This window comes from Lagenorhynchus albirostris, chromosome 5, assembly GCF_949774975.1.
Source record: "Lagenorhynchus albirostris chromosome 5, mLagAlb1.1, whole genome shotgun sequence".
NCBI lineage: Eukaryota > Metazoa > Chordata > Mammalia > Artiodactyla > Delphinidae > Lagenorhynchus > Lagenorhynchus albirostris.
Genome location: NC_083099.1, coordinates 11,962,268 through 11,980,291, shown reverse-complemented (window position 1 = coordinate 11,980,291; position 18,024 = coordinate 11,962,268). Strand labels below are relative to the sequence as shown.

Below are 18,024 nucleotides of genomic sequence, written 5' to 3'. Positions count from 1 at the left end.
GAGGCTTGCAAGTAATTTGAAAGAAGATACTTTAAGAATAAGTTTTCCATTCCCCAACAAACTTTCATCTAATGGCAAATAAATGAAAGTGTGAATCTTAAAGAATACATGGTTCTAATGGATTAAGGACAGTGTGAGGGTAAAGAGAGTGAGAGTTTGGGGGAGGCTCCTGAGCCCGCAGGGAGCTCGGCCGGAGGCTCCTCGCTGGGGCACAGGGACCTTTCCTCGCCTGGGGCCATATCATAATTCTGAATCATGTCTGATAACAGAGAACTGGAAGACAAGTCTCCAGGACCCCCCACCCCGTGCAAATGAGCAGTACCATTTTTAGCACTGGAGGCAAAGACCCTGTGTCAGCCAATCACAGTTTGAAACCTTTGACCTCTGTTCCAGAGGGAAAAAAACCCCAGGAATAAAATCGTCTCTATATTCTCAAGCACAAAGAAATGAAGTAAGAAGAAAGAGAAGGAAAGGCCAGAAATTTCTCCTCCATATGATTTTGAGCACACCATCCATGTTGGTTTTGATGCTGTTACTGGAGAATTCACTGGCATGCCAGAACAGTGGGCTCGATAGACCTCCAATATCACAAAACTAGAGCAAAAGAAGAATCCTCGGGCTGTGCTGGATGTCTTAAAGTTCTATGACTCCAACACAGTGAAGCAGAAATATCTAGCTTTACTCCTCTTGAGAAAGATGGCTTCCCATCTGGAACACCAGCACTGAATACCAAGCTTCAGAAACAGCAGTAGTAATAGAAGATGATGATGATGATGAAGAGACTCCTCCTCCTGTTATTGCCCCATGACCAGATCATACGAAGTCAATTTATACACGGCCTGTAACTGATCCTATTCCTGCACAAGTTGGTGATTCTAATGTTGACAGTGGTGCCAAGACTTCAGATGAACAGACAAAGAAGGCCAAAATGACAGATGAAGAGATTATGGAGCAATTAAGAACTATTGTAAGCATAGGTGACCCTAAGAAAAAGTATACAAGATATGAAAAAATTGGGCAAGGGGTTTCTGGCTCAATTTTCACTGCTACTGACGTGGCATTGGGACAAGTGGTTGCTATTAAGCAGATTAATTTACAGAAACAGCCAAAGAAGGAATTGATCATTAATGAGATTCTGGTGACGAAAGAATTAAACAATCTCAACATAGTTAACTTCTTAGACAGTTACCTGGTGGGCGATGAATTGTTTGTGGTAACGGAGTACCTCGCTGGGGGATCACTTACTGATGTTGTAACAGAGACCTGCATGGATGCAGCACAGATTGCTGCTGTATGCAGAGAGTGTTCACAGGCATTGGAGTTTTTACATGCTAATCAAGTGATCCATAGAGACATCAAAAGTGACAATGTGCCTTTGGACGTGGAAGGATCTGTTAAACTTACTGACTTTGGCTTCTGTGCCCAGATCACTCCTGAGTAGAGCAAGCGAAGTACTATGGTTGGAACGCCATACTGTATGGCACCAGAGGTGGTTACACGGAAAGCTTATGGCCCTAAAGTAGACATCTGGTCTCTGGGTATTATGGTCATTGAGAGGGTAGAAGGAGAGCCTCCATACCTCAGTGAAAATCCTTTGAGGGCCTTGTACCTGATAGTAACTAACAGAACCCCAGAACTTCAAAACCCAGAGAAACTTTCCCCAATATTTCGGGAGTTCTTAAATCAATGTTTGGAGATGGATGTGGAGAAAAGGAGTTCAGCCAGAGAATTGTTACAACATCCCTTCCTGAAACTGGCCAAACCATTACCCAGCTTGACACCACTGATCATGGCAGCTAAAGAAGCATTGAAGAGTAACCATTAACATCATTGCTGTGGCCTCATATTCCTTTTTCCATTTTCTAAAAGAAGTCTTTTACTATATGACAATTATTATTCTTTTGGGGTTTAAAGAAATGGTCTGCATAACATGGAGGGAAGAAACAAGCTACTGTTTCCTGAAGACAAGCAAGAAAAAATTGCAAAACAGAGTGACAACTTTCTATTGAATACCTTCTTTAGGGTCCAAAAGGAATTGTGGACTGAATCATAGCCTCATGCCCTTCAGCAGAAAGCCCATCAGGGCCATTTATCATGCTTGAGATTTGCATTTTATTTTGCTGACTTTATTATAACAGATCCCATTCATTGTCCCTTTTGGGGTATTTTCAGTACTTGAATGGCAGATCTGAGTTTTTCAGAGTATGTGTTTTATCTGCTAGTCTTCTCTCTTCTTCATAACTTTCTTTCCCCTGACTTGCTCCTTTTGAGTTGCTTTGAGAAATGTTTCTTATGCCTAAATTGGAGGCAAGTGTGATAGAAATGACATAGCTCCTTATATTGGCAAAGGAGTTCAATATGGTTTAACTTTGTATAGAAGTTAGAACCAGCTATTGTTACATGTAACATTTCAGTTCCGAATTTGAACTGAAGGAAGGGAAGAAAAGTATGTGATTTTTACCCTTTCTAACAAATGTGAAAGAGTCAATTTTTATAATTTCATAATAGTGAGTTTTTTGGCATTTGTTACACGTATAGAGAGAAGACTAATAACCTATATTTATAACTAAATCATTGAAACAGTAAAAGAGTCCCATTGACTATATTTTCTAACAGTTTCGTTTTTCTTTCTATGTCCTCTTCAGATTTGGCTTCAGGACTTTGTGCCGCTACTTTCCCCTTCCCTCCTTTTTCCCCTTCATTTTGGAAGTAAGTTTCTGTATATGTTGTAATTTTAGCTAGTTTGTTTGTTTTGTAATTAACCCTTTCTCACCCTACTCCTCACCCCCTTCCCATGGTAAATAATATAATAACCATTGAATTTTCAGAATTTAAAAGTTAACCTTTTTTTTCCATTTAAAGGTAAAAAATATTTGAAACTAGCAGAGACAAAGTGAGAGCCTTGAATCTTGGTGAGCTCTAAAATAATTAGATAAGATTACATTCATGAAAGAGAAATGTCAGTTCCTTAGAGATGCAGCTTCTGACCAGTAAACTGTAAAGATTTGTTATAAACATTGTTTCCAACCCATTAGTAACATTTTTTTTAGTTTAATAGACATTTAGTGTATCATTATATATAGTTGAACCACCTCTACACACAAAGTAATATGGTTTAAGATTTTCTGAGTGGGAAGGAATTTGGGTCCCAAAAGGTTTTTTGAGCCTGCTACATGTTTTCCGGAAATCATTTAAGTGGGCCTTTTAAAAGACCCTTGAAGAAAATACAAGGAAAATTGGTTTGCCAGAAATCCAGCAATTAGATTTCAAAATTAAACTACCTATTAAGATAGCAAACCAAGAACTGGGGCAACTCCTCTTCCATATTTCCTATGCACTCAACTCCACCCTGGGAAACAGAAGCTTAGTCTAGGGGAAGTCATGATGCCAGCAGAATGTGGTGGTATGCCCGACCACAACCGGTGGGTGGCCTGGCACGTTTGTGGAATGGTGAGGCTCTTGGGGGTAGTTTGAGCAGGGATGAGAAAAATAACGGTAGACCACACATAAAATCGGAAACCAATTGAACTTGTATTGACACCAACTACACGACTCTTCTTAGTAGCCTTATGGGAATGGATAAAGTGATGAGCCAAGATAACACTGATTAGACTTAGCAATGTTACTTTTAAATAAAACCAACCCTATTTTCCCCAAGGTGGCTTAGATTTCCTAATGGGTCACAAACTAATACTACAAATAAAATATTTAAATTTTTGATCCAAGCCCCTTCTATCCTCCCACACTTGAAAGGGACCTGATGAACACCAATTTCCCAATCCTAGCATCACTAACTTACAAGCCTTAGGGTTAAAAACTCCCTTCTCATTTACCTAATGTTCAATTTCCATCAGTTTCAATATACACTAGTGTAAATACCATGACTATTTTGCATGAAGTTAAGTGTTCTACAGATCAGAGCCACGGGACTGAACCAGGAGCTCCCACCTTTTATGTGAACTTCAGTGGTACCATGGAGGCCAAGGCAATTTAATTTAGGCTAACCAGGATTTGTTTCAATTTGTAAGAGAAACATCTTGCAACAGGTTTATTCAATTATCTTAAAAAATCGTGGCATTCCTTTACTTTCCGCCTTTTGGAAGCAGCAGTTACATATATGGAATAGCAGATTAAGTCTAAAAACGTGGGCCCTAGTCAACTTTATTTTTCGGCATAATGATCATGATAAACGATCATGACATCCTTCACATTTCCAAGGAAAACCCAATTTAAAGTTTGTCCTTGCCAAACTCCATAAAACAGCCACTTTAGAGTAAACCAGCAGAGCATTGCCTCACCCCAATAAAGCTGTAGGTTTCATCACATGCACCAACAAATCTACACGGCTAGTTTCTGTGCTCCTCTTTTACAGAATTTTACACCTGTTGTTACCAGACAGCATTTTACACACGGACATATCAACTGCCTAATAAAGCAAAAACAAAGGCATTTCCCTTATTAGAAACAAGATACACCATCAATTAAAATCTTCAAACATTATTGCACTTTACCTTTCAGAATTTGACAATGCATTCAGTGAAGCAATCTGCAGACAACTAGTTTTAACAGACAGATTAAAAAACAACTTTAAGCAGACGTGGATGTCCTAAACTGTTTATTAGGTAAGAATTTTACAAACATTACTTATATTAGCGGTAGCGGTGGAGCTGGAGAGTATTGCGCCTTCTCCAGGCTGCGCGGCGAGAACCACCGATCCTGTGGTGGAACTTGTGGCCCTTGCCGAGACGGCGGCTCTTCCTGCCTGCAGACGTCAGCCCTCGCATCTCCCTGTGCTTGTGGACTCGTGTGGTGATCCACTGGGTGTCAGGGTTTCTTCTGATAGCCTTATGGAAGGGATCAATGAGGATAACCTCAAAAAATTTGTACGTAGAATCTTCACCCACCCAGTAAGAATTCAGGACCCTCAGGGCCACACAGTGGCGTCCCGCTCGCTCCTCGGCAACAGACTGAAGGCTCCGGGCAAGTTTGAGCTGGTTGACGCCATGGTGGACAGGCTTGCAGTAGGTGGCGCCCTTCGGGACCGGGTGTTTGTGGCCACCGCCGCGCACGCGAACCCGATATATCACATAACCTTGCTTGGCCTTGTAGCCCAGCCTGCGCGCCTTGTCGGGCCGGGTGTGGCGCGGAGCCCGGTGCAGCGCCGAGAGCTGGCGGTACTGCCAGCAGCGCACCCTGAGCAGAAAGCGCATCACGTCCGACAGCTTCTTCCTCCACAGCTCCTGGATGTACTTGTAAGCGCCCATCTCGGCTCACCTGATGGCTGCCGCCAAACGGAAAGGAAGGACCCTTTCTCCTCCGTTACCAACATTTTTACTGTCTGTGAGAACTTAAGTGACAAAGTACTTCTTGGTAAATTCATGGGTCATTTGAGATGTTACTTTAGATTTTTTTCAAATAAGTATGTATATGTAAAGAACTGGAGAAAGAAAGAATAATGCAACGTGCTTGTTGATAGCAATACATTTTACATTTTAAAGATTTTTAAAAGGTCTGTGACCTGTAGGATTAATTATTAGGGTGCCCTCTTTTCTCCCTTCCCCTCCTCTCCTCTTCTCTCATCATTTTAATGGTTTGGCTTTTGGCGGCAGTACTGCCCCTTCTGACATGCCAAGAGCCACATGAAAGAGAAAACTCTGTGCTTTGGTTCTGGCTTTTTATTCTCACCATTGGCTCCTAATTGACTTGCCATCCTGCAATAGTACAAATCATGAATAAAAATAATTTGGATGTTTTGGAGTACATTAGGAGAACTTAATAGAGTTTTATTTCCTATCATTCCCATCATATCTGTGTTAAGATACAGATATAAGGACAGAAATGGCTGGTGGGTTTTTTGGTTTTTTAAAATTGGTAAGGCAGGAAGGTTTTCACAAAAATAAGATAATTAGTGAAACTTGTATCTAGAGCACTTAATGGTCTCTGTTTTCAATTTGATTCTTGATTTCATTTTTCTCTGGATTATATTGGCCTTCTACAGCTAGTACTAAATTACTTTACAGAAATAAGGTGGTTTGTTCCTGGTGGAAAGCTACAGTGTCTCTTGAGTTCCATATTTGAACATTCTTTGTAAATAGTTGTCTGAATGGATTATGATAAAGAAGATGCTACCAATGAAATAGAAAACCAACTACATGATATAAGACTCTGATCCTCATGACCACTCCAGAAGGTACTTCCATACATAAGTCATAAAGGCCATATTCACTGAATGCAGTGCCAATGCCCCATTTTTATGCCTGTGACTCAACAAAGCCCTTTTCAGTTTATAGAAGCAGTTTGGGATTTGTATTTACAACTTCTTTGACGGTTACCTGCATGTCCATTGCTGGCAATGGACTTTGTCATTAAAACCTGACTCCTAGGTTAAGGAGCTACAGTGTGGTTTATTCTTTACCTACTTGGATAAACTAAATTATAATAGAAATGTACTTTGGTTAATCCTGAAATGTGTCATTTTTGAATAATCTTAATCTTAAAAGCAATACAGAATTGTGATTTATTAATTTTAAATCAAAATATTCACATCTTGTTGCAAGAAAAATTATATCTGAAAAAAAAGAGAGTTTGAAAGAGCCAGAAATAATGATCAAAATAAATTCATGCATAATGATTACAATTGCTATTATTAAAATGATACCATACTTCAATTTTTTAAACTCTTAGGTAATAAAGTTAGATGAAATATAAAACCTTCAAGTAGTATATCTACATTTTCATGTTCCATTATGTCCTAATTATTAGTATTAATGCAATTAGTCATAAGAAATGAGAAGTCGCAGACCTACTACAGAATAGACTTGAGGACATGGGGAGGGGGAAGGGTATGCTGGGACGAAGTGAGAGAGTGGCATAGACTTATATATACTACCAAATGTAAAATAGATAGCTAGTGGGAAGTAGCCGCATAGTACAGGGAGATCAGCTCGGTGCTTTGTGACCACCTAGAGGGGTGGGATAGGGAGGATGGGAGGGAGGGAGATGCAAGAGGGAAGAGATATGGGAACATATGTATATGTATAGCTGATTCACTTTGTTATAAATCAGAAACTAACACACCATTGTAAAGCAATTATACTCCAATAAAGATGTTAAAACAAAAAGAAAGAAATGAGAAGTATTTTTAATTAGTTGTAAATAAAGCACTAGAGCTGTTTATGGAAATCTAGTGGGAAAGTCAAAAGTTTATAAACATTTTACAGCTGTGCATATGTGTGCTATATCAATGAAGAGAAAAAGGTCTGTAGATTGACTTAGTATCTACATTACATATACTATTTCATAAGGATGTTTAAATCTAATTTAAGCTGTAGAAGGGGGGTTGAATTTAAACATGTATAGGGCTCTTGTGGAGGGAAAAAAATGAAGTTATTAAATGAATTGTAAAATAGGTAGGGACTACATTGGATACTGATTTTTTTTAATTAAAAAAAATTGTTTTGGCCACACTACACAGCATTCAGGATCTTAGTTCCCTGACCAGGGATTGAAACCATGACCCCTGCAGTGGAAGCCCAGAGTCTTAACCACTGGACCATCAGGGAAGTCCCAGGATACCAATTCTTTACTATCTAATATTAGAAATAATTCTAGTGGGTTTGGGGTAGAGAGAGACTTCTCTCAAACTATGTTGCTCAAATAGTTATCTGAAAGATCTTTTTTTTAAGATTAATTCGTTCAGTTAAATTACTTTGCAGCCACTATAGTAACAATTGATTCAGGGAAGAATCACCAAGAGATTTTAACACCATTGGGTAAAAGTGTGTTGGGAAACAGGGTTTTAACACAGTTTAAAAGTATATCCTCAAAAATTACTTATAAATTACAAAAGGCAAGAAAAGTACAATGGAGAAATGATGGACACAGCTTAATCAAGTGATCAAAATTAATATCAACAATAATAGGATAAACTAACACCGTATACCTCCTGATGTTATGCATGAGAAAACTCAACATCACTTATATGGTAGTCCTCCCCAAAATCCATGACCTAAATCTAATAATGAGGAAAGAATCATATAAACCAAAACTTGGGGACAGTCTAAAAAACAACAGGACTGTGCTCCTCAAAAATATGAATTTCATGAAAAACAAAGAAAAACTGAAGAACTGAGACAAACACTCTAACAAGACATGACAGCTCAAGGCAGTGCATGATCTTGGCTTGGGAAAAAATGTTATAAAAGACATTAAGACAATAGGTAAAATTTTAATATGGGCTGAATATTATATAATTATTCTGTATCAATGTTAAATTTCCTGATTTCAATCATTGTATTATAGTCACGTAAGAGAATGTCATTGTTATTAATAAATACACACAATACATTATGGGCCAGAGGGTCTTGAGGTCAGCAACTTGCAAATATTCAGCAGAATTATAATAATTCAGAGAGAGAGAGAAGGGAGGAATAAAACATTGCAATACTCTTGCAACTTTTTATCGGGTGTCTACTGCTTGCCAGACAATATGTCAGGCACTAGAAATAACAGATTAATGAAATATTTCTTTTCCTCAGAGGACTTGGAGCTCTCATGGAGAGAAAGACGTAGATATGCTGCATAATCATGGGGTGAGCAAAATAATATTGAAATCTACACAAGGTCCTGAGGAGCACAATGGGGAGCACCTCTCTGCACTTGGTTGAAGGCTTCACAGAGCAGATGACGTTGGAGTTGGGACTCAAAGGATGAGGAGAAATTTGTAAGTGAGCAAGAGGAGAAAGGGAGTTCCAGGCAGAATGACAGCATGTGCAAGGGCACAGGAGAGGTATTAGGCACCCCAAATAGAATCCATCCAAGGCCTCAAGAGCCTACATTTGGCATGCAGAGGACTTGGTTAAGCCTGCTTTCGTGCTCACAAGGCAAGCTGTATGAGCTCTTAAGGTATGATGAGTCTAATGGTGACCTTGCTTTTCTGAAATGCCTGAACTAAGAGGGAGGGATAGAAAAGGGGACCTGGGCAGAGTTTCTCCATCTTCAACCATAAACCTCTTTAACTCCATTTAATTTGACCAACATTGCTTTGTATACCAGTGTCCAAGGTTTCTGTTCTTCCTCTGTGGACCATTCAACAAGAAAATGGAAAGATGCCATCACTAATGTTCTATGCCGGGGCTCTCAGACTTGAGCATTGCATCAGAATCACCCAGAAGACCTGTCAAAACCCAGCTTCTGAAGCCCACCTCCAGAGGTTATGATTCAGTAGGTCTGGGGTGGGACCTGAGAATTTACCTGCTGAGCTGATCCAAGGAACCACATTTTAAAAAACATTCTTTGGGGCTTCCCTGGTGGCGCAGTGGTTGAGAATCTGACTGCCAATGCAGGGGACACGAGTTCGAGCCCTGGTCTGGGAAGATCCCACATGCCATGGAGCAACTGGGCCCGTGAGCCACAATTACTGAGCCTGTGCATCTGGAGCCTGTGCTCCACAGAGAACAAAAGAGGCAGCGATAGTGAGAGGCCCACACATGGCGATGAAGAGTGGACTCTGCTTGCCACAACTAGAGAAAGGCCTCGCACAGAAACGACAACATAGCCATAAATTAATTAATTAATTTAAAAAATTAAAAAAAAAATTCTTTGGCGAGACCTTCAAGATGACAGAGGAGTAAGACGTGAAGATCACATTCCTCCCCACAAATACATCAGAAATACATCTACATGTAGAACAACTCCTGCAGAACACCTACTGAATGCTGGCAGAAGACCTCAGACCTCCCAAAAGGCAAGAAACTCCCCACGTACCTAGGTAGGGCAAAAGAATAAACAGAGACAAAAGGATAGGGACGGGACCTGCACCTCTGGGAGGGATCTGTGAAGGAGGAAATGTTTCCACACACTAGGAAGCCCCTTCACTGTCAGAGATGGAGGGTGGCGGTGGGGAAGCTTCTGAGCCACGGAGCAGAGCGCAGCAACAGGGGTGCAGAGGGCAAAGCGGAGAGATTCCCGCACAGAGGATCGGTGCCAACTGGAACTCACCAGCCCGAGAGGCTTGTCTGCTCACCCGCCAGGGCGGACAGGGGCTGGGAGCTGAGGCTCGGGCTTCGAAGGTCGGATCCCAGGGAGAGGACTGGGGTTGGCTGCGTGAACACAGCCTGAAGGGGGCTAGTGCACCACAGCTAACTGAGAGGGAGTCCGGGGAAAAGTCTGGACCTGCCAAAGAGGCAAGAGACCAGTATTTTGGAGTGCGCGAGGAGAGGGGATTCAGAGCACCACCTAAACGAGCTCCAGAGACAGGCATGAGCCGCGGCTATCACTGCATACACCAGAGACGGGCATGAGACACTAAGGCTGCTGCTGCAGCCACCAAGAAGCCTGTGTGCCTGTGTACTGTCCCCTCTCAGGAGCCTGTGCAGCCCGTCACCTCCCCTCCCGGGAGCCTGTGCAGCCTGCCACAGCCAGGGTCCCGTGATTCAGGGACAACTTCCCCAAGAGAACACAATGCCCGCCTCAAGCTGGTGCAACGTCATACTGGCCTCTGCTGCCACAGCCTCGCCCTACACTCCATACCCTTCCCTCCCCCTGGCCTGAGTGAGCCAAAGCCCCCTAATCAGCTGCTACTTTAACTCCGTCCTGTCTGGGTGAAGAACAGATACCCTCAGGAGACCTACACTCAGAGGCAGGGCCAAATCCAAAGCTGAACCCCAGGAGCTGTGCAAACAAAGAAGAGAAAGGGAAATTTCTCCCAGCAGCCACAGAAGCAACGAGATGTACCCGGCATCGCTGGAATACCTGAATAGACAACGAATCATCCCAAACTTGAAGCAGTGAACTTTGGGAGCAACTATAGACTTGGGGTTTGCTTTCTGCATCCAATTTTTTCTGGCTTTATGTTTATCTTACTTTAGTATTTAGAGTTTATTGCCATTGGTAGATTTGTTTATTGATTTGGTTGCTCTCTCTCGTTTTTTTTATATAGATTTTTTTTTCCTTTTTCTCTTTTGGTGAGTATGCATGTGTATGCTTCTTTGTGTGATTTTGTCTATATAGCTTTGCTTTTACTATTTGTCCTAGGGTTCTGTCTGTTCCTTTTTTGTTTTCTTTTGTTTTGTTTTTTACAATAGTTTTTAATGCTTCTTAGCATTGGTGGATCTGTTTTTTGGTTTCATTGCTCTCTTCTTTCTTTCTTTTTTTCCCCTTTTTTTATTGCTTTTTAATTTTTTTATTTTAATAACTTTATTTAATTAATTTATTGATTTTTCTTTCTTTCTTTCTTTTTTCTCCCCTTTCTTCTGAGCCACGTGGCAGACAGGGTCTTGGTGCTCTGGCCAGGTGTCAGGTCTGTGCCTCTGAGGTGGGAGAGCCGAGTTCAGCACATTGGTCCACCAGAGACCTCACAGCTCCACATAATATCAAACGGTGAAAATCTCCCAGATATCTCCATCTCAATGCTAAGACCCAGCTCCACTCAACGAGCAGCAAGCTGCAGTGCTAGACACCGTATGCCAAACAACTAGCAAGATAGGAATAAAACCCAACCCATTAGTACAGAGACTGCCTAAAATCAAAATAAGGTCACAGACACCCCAAAACACACCACCAGACATGGTCCTGTCTACTGGAAAGAGAAGATCCAGCCTCATCAGCCAGAACACAGGCACCAGTCCCCTCCACCAGGAATCCTACACAACCAACTGAATGAACTTTACCCACTGGAGGCAATCACCAAAAACAATGGGAACTACGAACCTGCAGCCTGTGAAAAGGAGACCCCCAAACAGAGTAAGTAAAGCAAAATGAAGACAGAGAAACACACAGCAGATGAAGGAGCAAGGTAAAAACCCAACAGAACAAACAAATAAAGAGGAAATAGGCAGTCTACCTGGAAAAGAATTCAGAGTACTGATAGTGAACATGATCCAAAACCTTGGAAATAGAATGCAGGAAATAAAAGCAACATTGAACAAGGACCTAGAAGAACTAAAGAGCAAACAAACAATGATGAACAACACAATAATGAAATTAAAAATTCTCTAGAAGGAATCAATAGCAGAATAACTGAGGCAAAAGAACACATAAGTGACCTGGAAGATAAAATACTGGAAATAACTACTGCAGAGCAGAAAAAAGAATAAGGAATGTAAAAGATTGAGGACAGCTTCAGAGACCTCTGAAACAACAGTAATATACCAACATTCGAATTATAGGGATCCAAGAAGAAGAAGAGAAAAAGAAAGGGACTGAGAAAATATTTGAAGAGACTATAATTGAAAACTTCCCTAATATGGGAAAGGAAATAGTCAATCAAGTCCACGAAGTGCAGAGAGTCCCATACAGGATAAATCCATGGAGAAACATGCCAAGACACATATTAATCAAACTATCAAAAATTAAATACAAAGAAAAAATATTAAAAGCAGCAAGTGAAAAACAACCAATAGCATGCAAGGGAATCCCCATAAGGTTAACAGCTGATCTTTCAGCAGAAACTCTGCAAACCAGAAGGGAGTAGCAGGACATATTTAAAGTGATGAAAGGGAAAAAACTACAGCTAAGTTAGTCTACACAGCAAGGCTCTCATTCAGATTTGACAGAGAAATTAAAACATTTACAGACAAGCAAAAGCTAGGAGAATTCAACACCACCAAACCAGCTTTACAACAACTGCTAAAGGAACTGCTCTAGGCAGGAAAGAAGGAAAAGACCTACAATAACAAACTCAAAACAATTAAGAAAATGGTAATAGGAATATACATATTGATAACTACCTTAAATGTAAATGGATTAGATGATCCAATCGAAAGACGTAGACTGGCTGAACGAATACAAAAACAAGACCGCTATATATGCTGTCTACAAGAGACCCACTTCAGACTTAGGGACACATACAGACAGAAATTGAGGGGATGGAAAAAGATATTCTATGCAAATGGAAATCAAAAGAAAGCTAGAGTAGCAATTCTCATATCAGACAAAATACACTTTAAAATAAAGACTATTACAAGAGACAAAGAAGGACACTACATAATGATCAAGGGATCAATCCAAGAAGAAGATATAACAATTGTGAATATTTATGCACCCAACATAGGAGCACCTCAATACATAAGGCAAATGCTAGCAGCCATAAAAGGGGAAATTGACAGTAACACAATTATAGTAGAGAACTTTAACACCCCCTTGCACCAATGGACAGATAATCCAAAATGAAAATAAATAAGGAAACACAAGCTTTAAATGATACATTAAACGAGATGGACTCAATTGATATTTGTAAGACATTCCAGCTGAAAACAACAGAATACACTGCTCATGTGCTCACAGAACATTGGCCAAGATAGATCATATCTTGGGTCACAAATCAAGCCTTGGTAAATTTAAGAAAATTGAAATTGTATCAAGTATCTTTTCTGACCACAATGCTATGAGACTAGATATCAGTTAAAGGAAAAGTCTGTAAAAAATACAAACACATGGAAGCTAAACAATACACTACTAAATAACCAAGAGATCACTGAAGAAATCAAAGAGGAAATCAAAAAATACATAGAAACAAATGACAATGAAAACAGGACAACTCAAAACCTATGGGATGCAGCAAAAGCAGTTCTAAGAGGGAAGTTCATAGCAGTACAATCCAACCTCAAGAAATAAGAAACATCTCAAATAAACAACCTAACCTTACACCTAAAGCAATTAGAGAAAGAAGAACAAAAAAACCCAAAGTTATCAGAAGGAAAGAAATCGTAAAGATCAGATCAGAAATAAATGAAAAAGAAATGAAAGAAACAATAGCAAAGATAAATAAAACCAAAAGCTGCTTCTTTGAGAAGGTAAACAAAATTGATAGACCATTAGCCAGACTCATCAAGAAAAAAAGGGAGAAGACTCAAATCAATAGAATTAGAAAGAAAAAGGAGAAGTAACAGCTGACAATGCAGAAATAAAAAGGATCATAAGAGATTACTACAGACAACTATATGCCAATAAAATGGACAATCTGGAAGAAATGGACAAATTCTTAGAAAAGCACAACCTTCCGAGACTGAAGCAGGAAGAAACAGAAAATATAAACAGACCAATCACAGGCACTGAAATTGAGACGGTGATTAAAAATCTTCCAATAAACAAAAGCCCAGTGCCAGATTGCTTCATAGGCGAATTCTACCAAACATTTACAAAAGAGCTAACACCTATCCTTCTCAAACTCTTCCAAAATATAGCAGACGGAGGAACACTCCCAAACTCATTCTACGAGGCCACTATCACCCTGATAACAAAAGCAGACAAAGATATCACAAAGAAAGTATACTACAGGCCAATATCACTGAGGAACATACATGCAAAAATCCTCAACAAAATACTAGCAAACAGAATACAACAGCACATTAAAACATCATACACCATGATCACATGGGGTTTATCCCAGGAATGCCAAGATTCTTCAATATATGCAAATGAATCAATGTGATACACCTTTTTACCAAATTGAAGGAGAAAAACAATATGATAATCTCAATAGATGCAGAAAAAGCTATTGACAAAATTCAACACCCATTTATGGTAAAAATAAAAACCCTTCAGAAAGTAGGCATAGAGGGAACTTACCTCAACATAATAAAGACCATATATGGCACACCCACAGCCAACATCATTCTCAATGGTGAAAAACTGAAACCATTTCCTCTAAGATCAGGAACAAGACAAGCTTGTGCACTCTCACCATTATTATTCAACATAGTCTTCGAAGTTTTAGCCACAGCAATCAGAGAAGGAAAAGAAATAAAAGAAATCCAAATCGGAAAAGAAGTAAAACCACTACTGTTTGCAGATGACATGGTACTATACATACAGAATCCTAAAGATGCTACCAGAACACTACTAGATCTAATCAATGAATTTGGTAAAGTAGCAAGATACAAATTAATGCACAGAAATCTCATTTATTCCTATACACTAATGATGAAAAATCTGAAAGAGAAATTAAGGAAACACTCCCATTTACCATTGTAAAAAAAGGATAAAATAACTAGCAATAAACCTACCTAAGGAGACAAAAGACCTGTATGAAGAAAACTATGACACTGATAAAAGAAATTAAGAATGATACAAACAGAGGGAGAGATAAACCATGTTCTTGGATTGGAAGAATCAACATTGTGAAAATGACTGTACTACCCAAAGCAATCTACAGATTCAATGCAATCCCTATCAAACTACCAATGGCATTTTTCACAGACTACAACAAAAAATTTCACAATTTGTATGGAAACACAAAAGCAATCTTGAGAAAGAAAACTGGAGTGGGAGCAATCAGGCTCCTAGACTTCAGACTATACTACAAATCTACAGTAATCAAGACAGTATGGTACTGGCACAAAAACAGAAATATAGATCAATGGAACCTGATAGAAAGTCCAGAGATAAACCCATGCACATATGGTCACTTTATTTTTGATAAAGGAGGCAAGAATATACAATGGAGAAAAGACAGCCTCTTCAGTAAGTGGTGCTGGTAAAACTGGACAGCTATATGTAAAAGAACGAAATTAGAACACTCCCTAACATCATACACAAAAATAAACTCAAAATGGATTAAAGACCTAAATGTAAGGCCAGGCACTATAAAACTCTTTGAGGAAAACATAGGCAGAACACTCCATGATGTAAATCACAGCAAGATCCTTTTTGACCCACCTCTTAGAGAAATGGAAACAAAAACAAAAATAAACAAATGGGACCTAATGAAACTTAAAAGCTTTTGCACAGCAAAAGAAAACAAAAACAAGATGAAAAGACAACCCTCAGAATGGGAGAAAACATTTCAAATGAAGCAACTGACAAAGGATTAATTTCCAAAATTTACAAGCAGCTAGTGCAGTTCAATATCAAAACAAACAAACAACCCAGGCTTCCCTGGTGGCGCAGTCGTTGAGAGTCTGCCTGCCGATGCAAGGTACTCGGGTTCGTGCCCCAGTCCGGGAAGATCCCTCATGCCCCACAGCGGCTAGGCCGGTGAGCCATGGCCGCTGAGCCTACACGACTGGAGCCTGTGCTCTGCAACGGGAGAGGCCACAACAGTGAGAGGCCTGCATACCGCCAAAAATAACCAACAACAACAACAAACCACCCAATCCAAACATGGACAGAAGACTGAAATAGACATTTCTCCAGAGAAGATATACAGATTGCCAACAAACACATTAAAGAATGCTCAACATCACTAATCATTACAGAAATGCAAATCAAAACTGCAATGAGGTATCACCTCACACCAGTCAAAATGGTCATCATTAAAATATCTACAAACAATAAATGCTGGAGAGAGTGTGGAGGAAAGGGAACCCTCTAGCACTGTTGGTGGAAATGTAAATTGTTACAGCCACTATGGAGAACAGTATGGAGGTTCCTTAAAAAACTGGAAATAGAACTACCATATGACCCAGCAATCCCACTACTGGGCATATACCCTGAGAAAACCATAATTCAAAAAGAGTCATGTACCACAATGTTCATTGCAGCTCTATTTACAATAGCCAGGATGTGGAAGCAACCTAAGTGTCCATTGACAGATGAATGGATAAAGAAGATGTGGCACACATATACAATGGAATATTACTCAGCCATAAAAAGAAACGAAAGTGAGTTATTTGTAGCGAGGTTGATGGACCTAGAGTCTGTCATACAGAGTGAAGTCAGAAAGGGAAAAATAAATACCATATGCTAACACATATATATGGAATCTAAAAATAAAACAGGTTCTGAAGAACCTAGGGTCAGGAAAGGAATAGAGACGCAGACGTAGAGAATGGACTTAAGGACATGGGGAGGGGGAAGGGTATGCTGGGACAAAGTGAGAGAGTGGCATGGACATATATACACTACGAAATGTAAAATAGATAGCTAGTGGGAAGTAGCCGCATAGCACAGGGAGATCAGCTCAGTGCTTTGTGACCACCTAGAGGGGTGGGATAGGGAGGGGTGGGAGGGAGACGCAAGAGGGAAGAAATATGGTGGTATATGTATATGTATAGCTGATACACTTTGTTATAAAGCAGAAACTAACACACCATTGTAAAGCTATTATACTCCAATAAAGATGTTAAAAAAATAAAAATAAAACCCATCCTCTATACATTCAGCATGCAATGGTTCCCACTCAGGTAGACATCTGCTCCATTTACCTTCAACAGCATTTCTAGCTCCAGGTGGAGAAAATCAAGTGTCTACTATCACCTACGTGGGGAAAGGGAAGAGAAGACCAATTAAAGAATGTTTTGTTTGTATATACATGACTGAGAGGTAAGCAAAAGCTTCAAAATATTTGGATGAAAGACCCAATGCTAATGTGCAAGGTTAAGTTAACGCATTTTTTTTCAGTTTGATTTCTAATATACTTTATCCTCTGAAGTCCAGAGATATGTTCCCTTTTAATTTTTTTTCCAGTCACTTAAGCACAGTTATTTTAAGCACTGTATTTTTGGCTTTCTCACAAGACAGTCCTGCAGTGTATCACATCTGGGCAACAGGAAGCTCCAGAAGACAAACAACTGGGGGACATGAACAGATTCTTCTGTACACATCACAGTAGAATCCACACAGCCTGTTTGACAGTTGAAATAAAACTAAAGGTTAGCCTTTAACCTATTGTATAAACATTAACATTTGCTTCCCGTATCCATTCACAAGTCTTATGACAGCTTGGATATACATATAAAACTTCGTTGTAGACTATTTGAGGGAGGATGTGCCAAACACTTCAATGGTAATTAATGTGTCATCAGGGTTGGGAAAAAAATAATAAGATGCAGAATCACGCAGCATTCCTCCAGGGAGGGTTAAGGATTACAATACCGGAGTTCAGCAGAGCTCTGTACAATGCAATAAATGGGGCTGTTGGCCGTGATACTCCCATCACGGCCTAATTAGAAGACTAGCACACAATTAATTTGGAAGGTGTTTAAAATTTTGGAACTGAACAAAATCTCAGTTGTTGGGAAGTTTTCAAGTAGTTTCCCATAAAGCCTGGTTCATACCTCAACTATGCCATTAACCATGTTGCTT

At 39.8% G+C, this 18,024-nt stretch overlaps 1 protein-coding gene and 1 pseudogene across 1 annotated transcript; one reads left to right on the top strand and one right to left on the bottom strand.

Moving 5' to 3' along the window:
* Window positions 1-255: 255 nt before the first annotated feature.
* Window positions 256-1,825, top strand: LOC132520363 (serine/threonine-protein kinase PAK 2-like; annotated as a pseudogene).
* A 2,379-nt stretch (window positions 1,826-4,204) lies between these two features.
* On the bottom strand, window positions 4,205-5,309 carry LOC132520362 (large ribosomal subunit protein eL15-like). The gene has a single exon (XM_060149117.1). The coding sequence runs from the start codon at window positions 5,262-5,264 to the stop codon at window positions 4,650-4,652; it is 615 nt and encodes a 204-aa protein (XP_060005100.1). The 5' UTR covers window positions 5,265-5,309; the 3' UTR covers window positions 4,205-4,649.
* Between the last annotated feature and the right edge of the window lie 12,715 nt (window positions 5,310-18,024).

Bases quoted from the DNA above. Each gene is read 5' to 3' on its own strand.
- LOC132520362 (XM_060149117.1), bottom strand. From the start codon at position 5,264: ATGGGCGCTTACAAGTACATCCAGGAGCTGTGGAGGAAGAAGCTGTCG.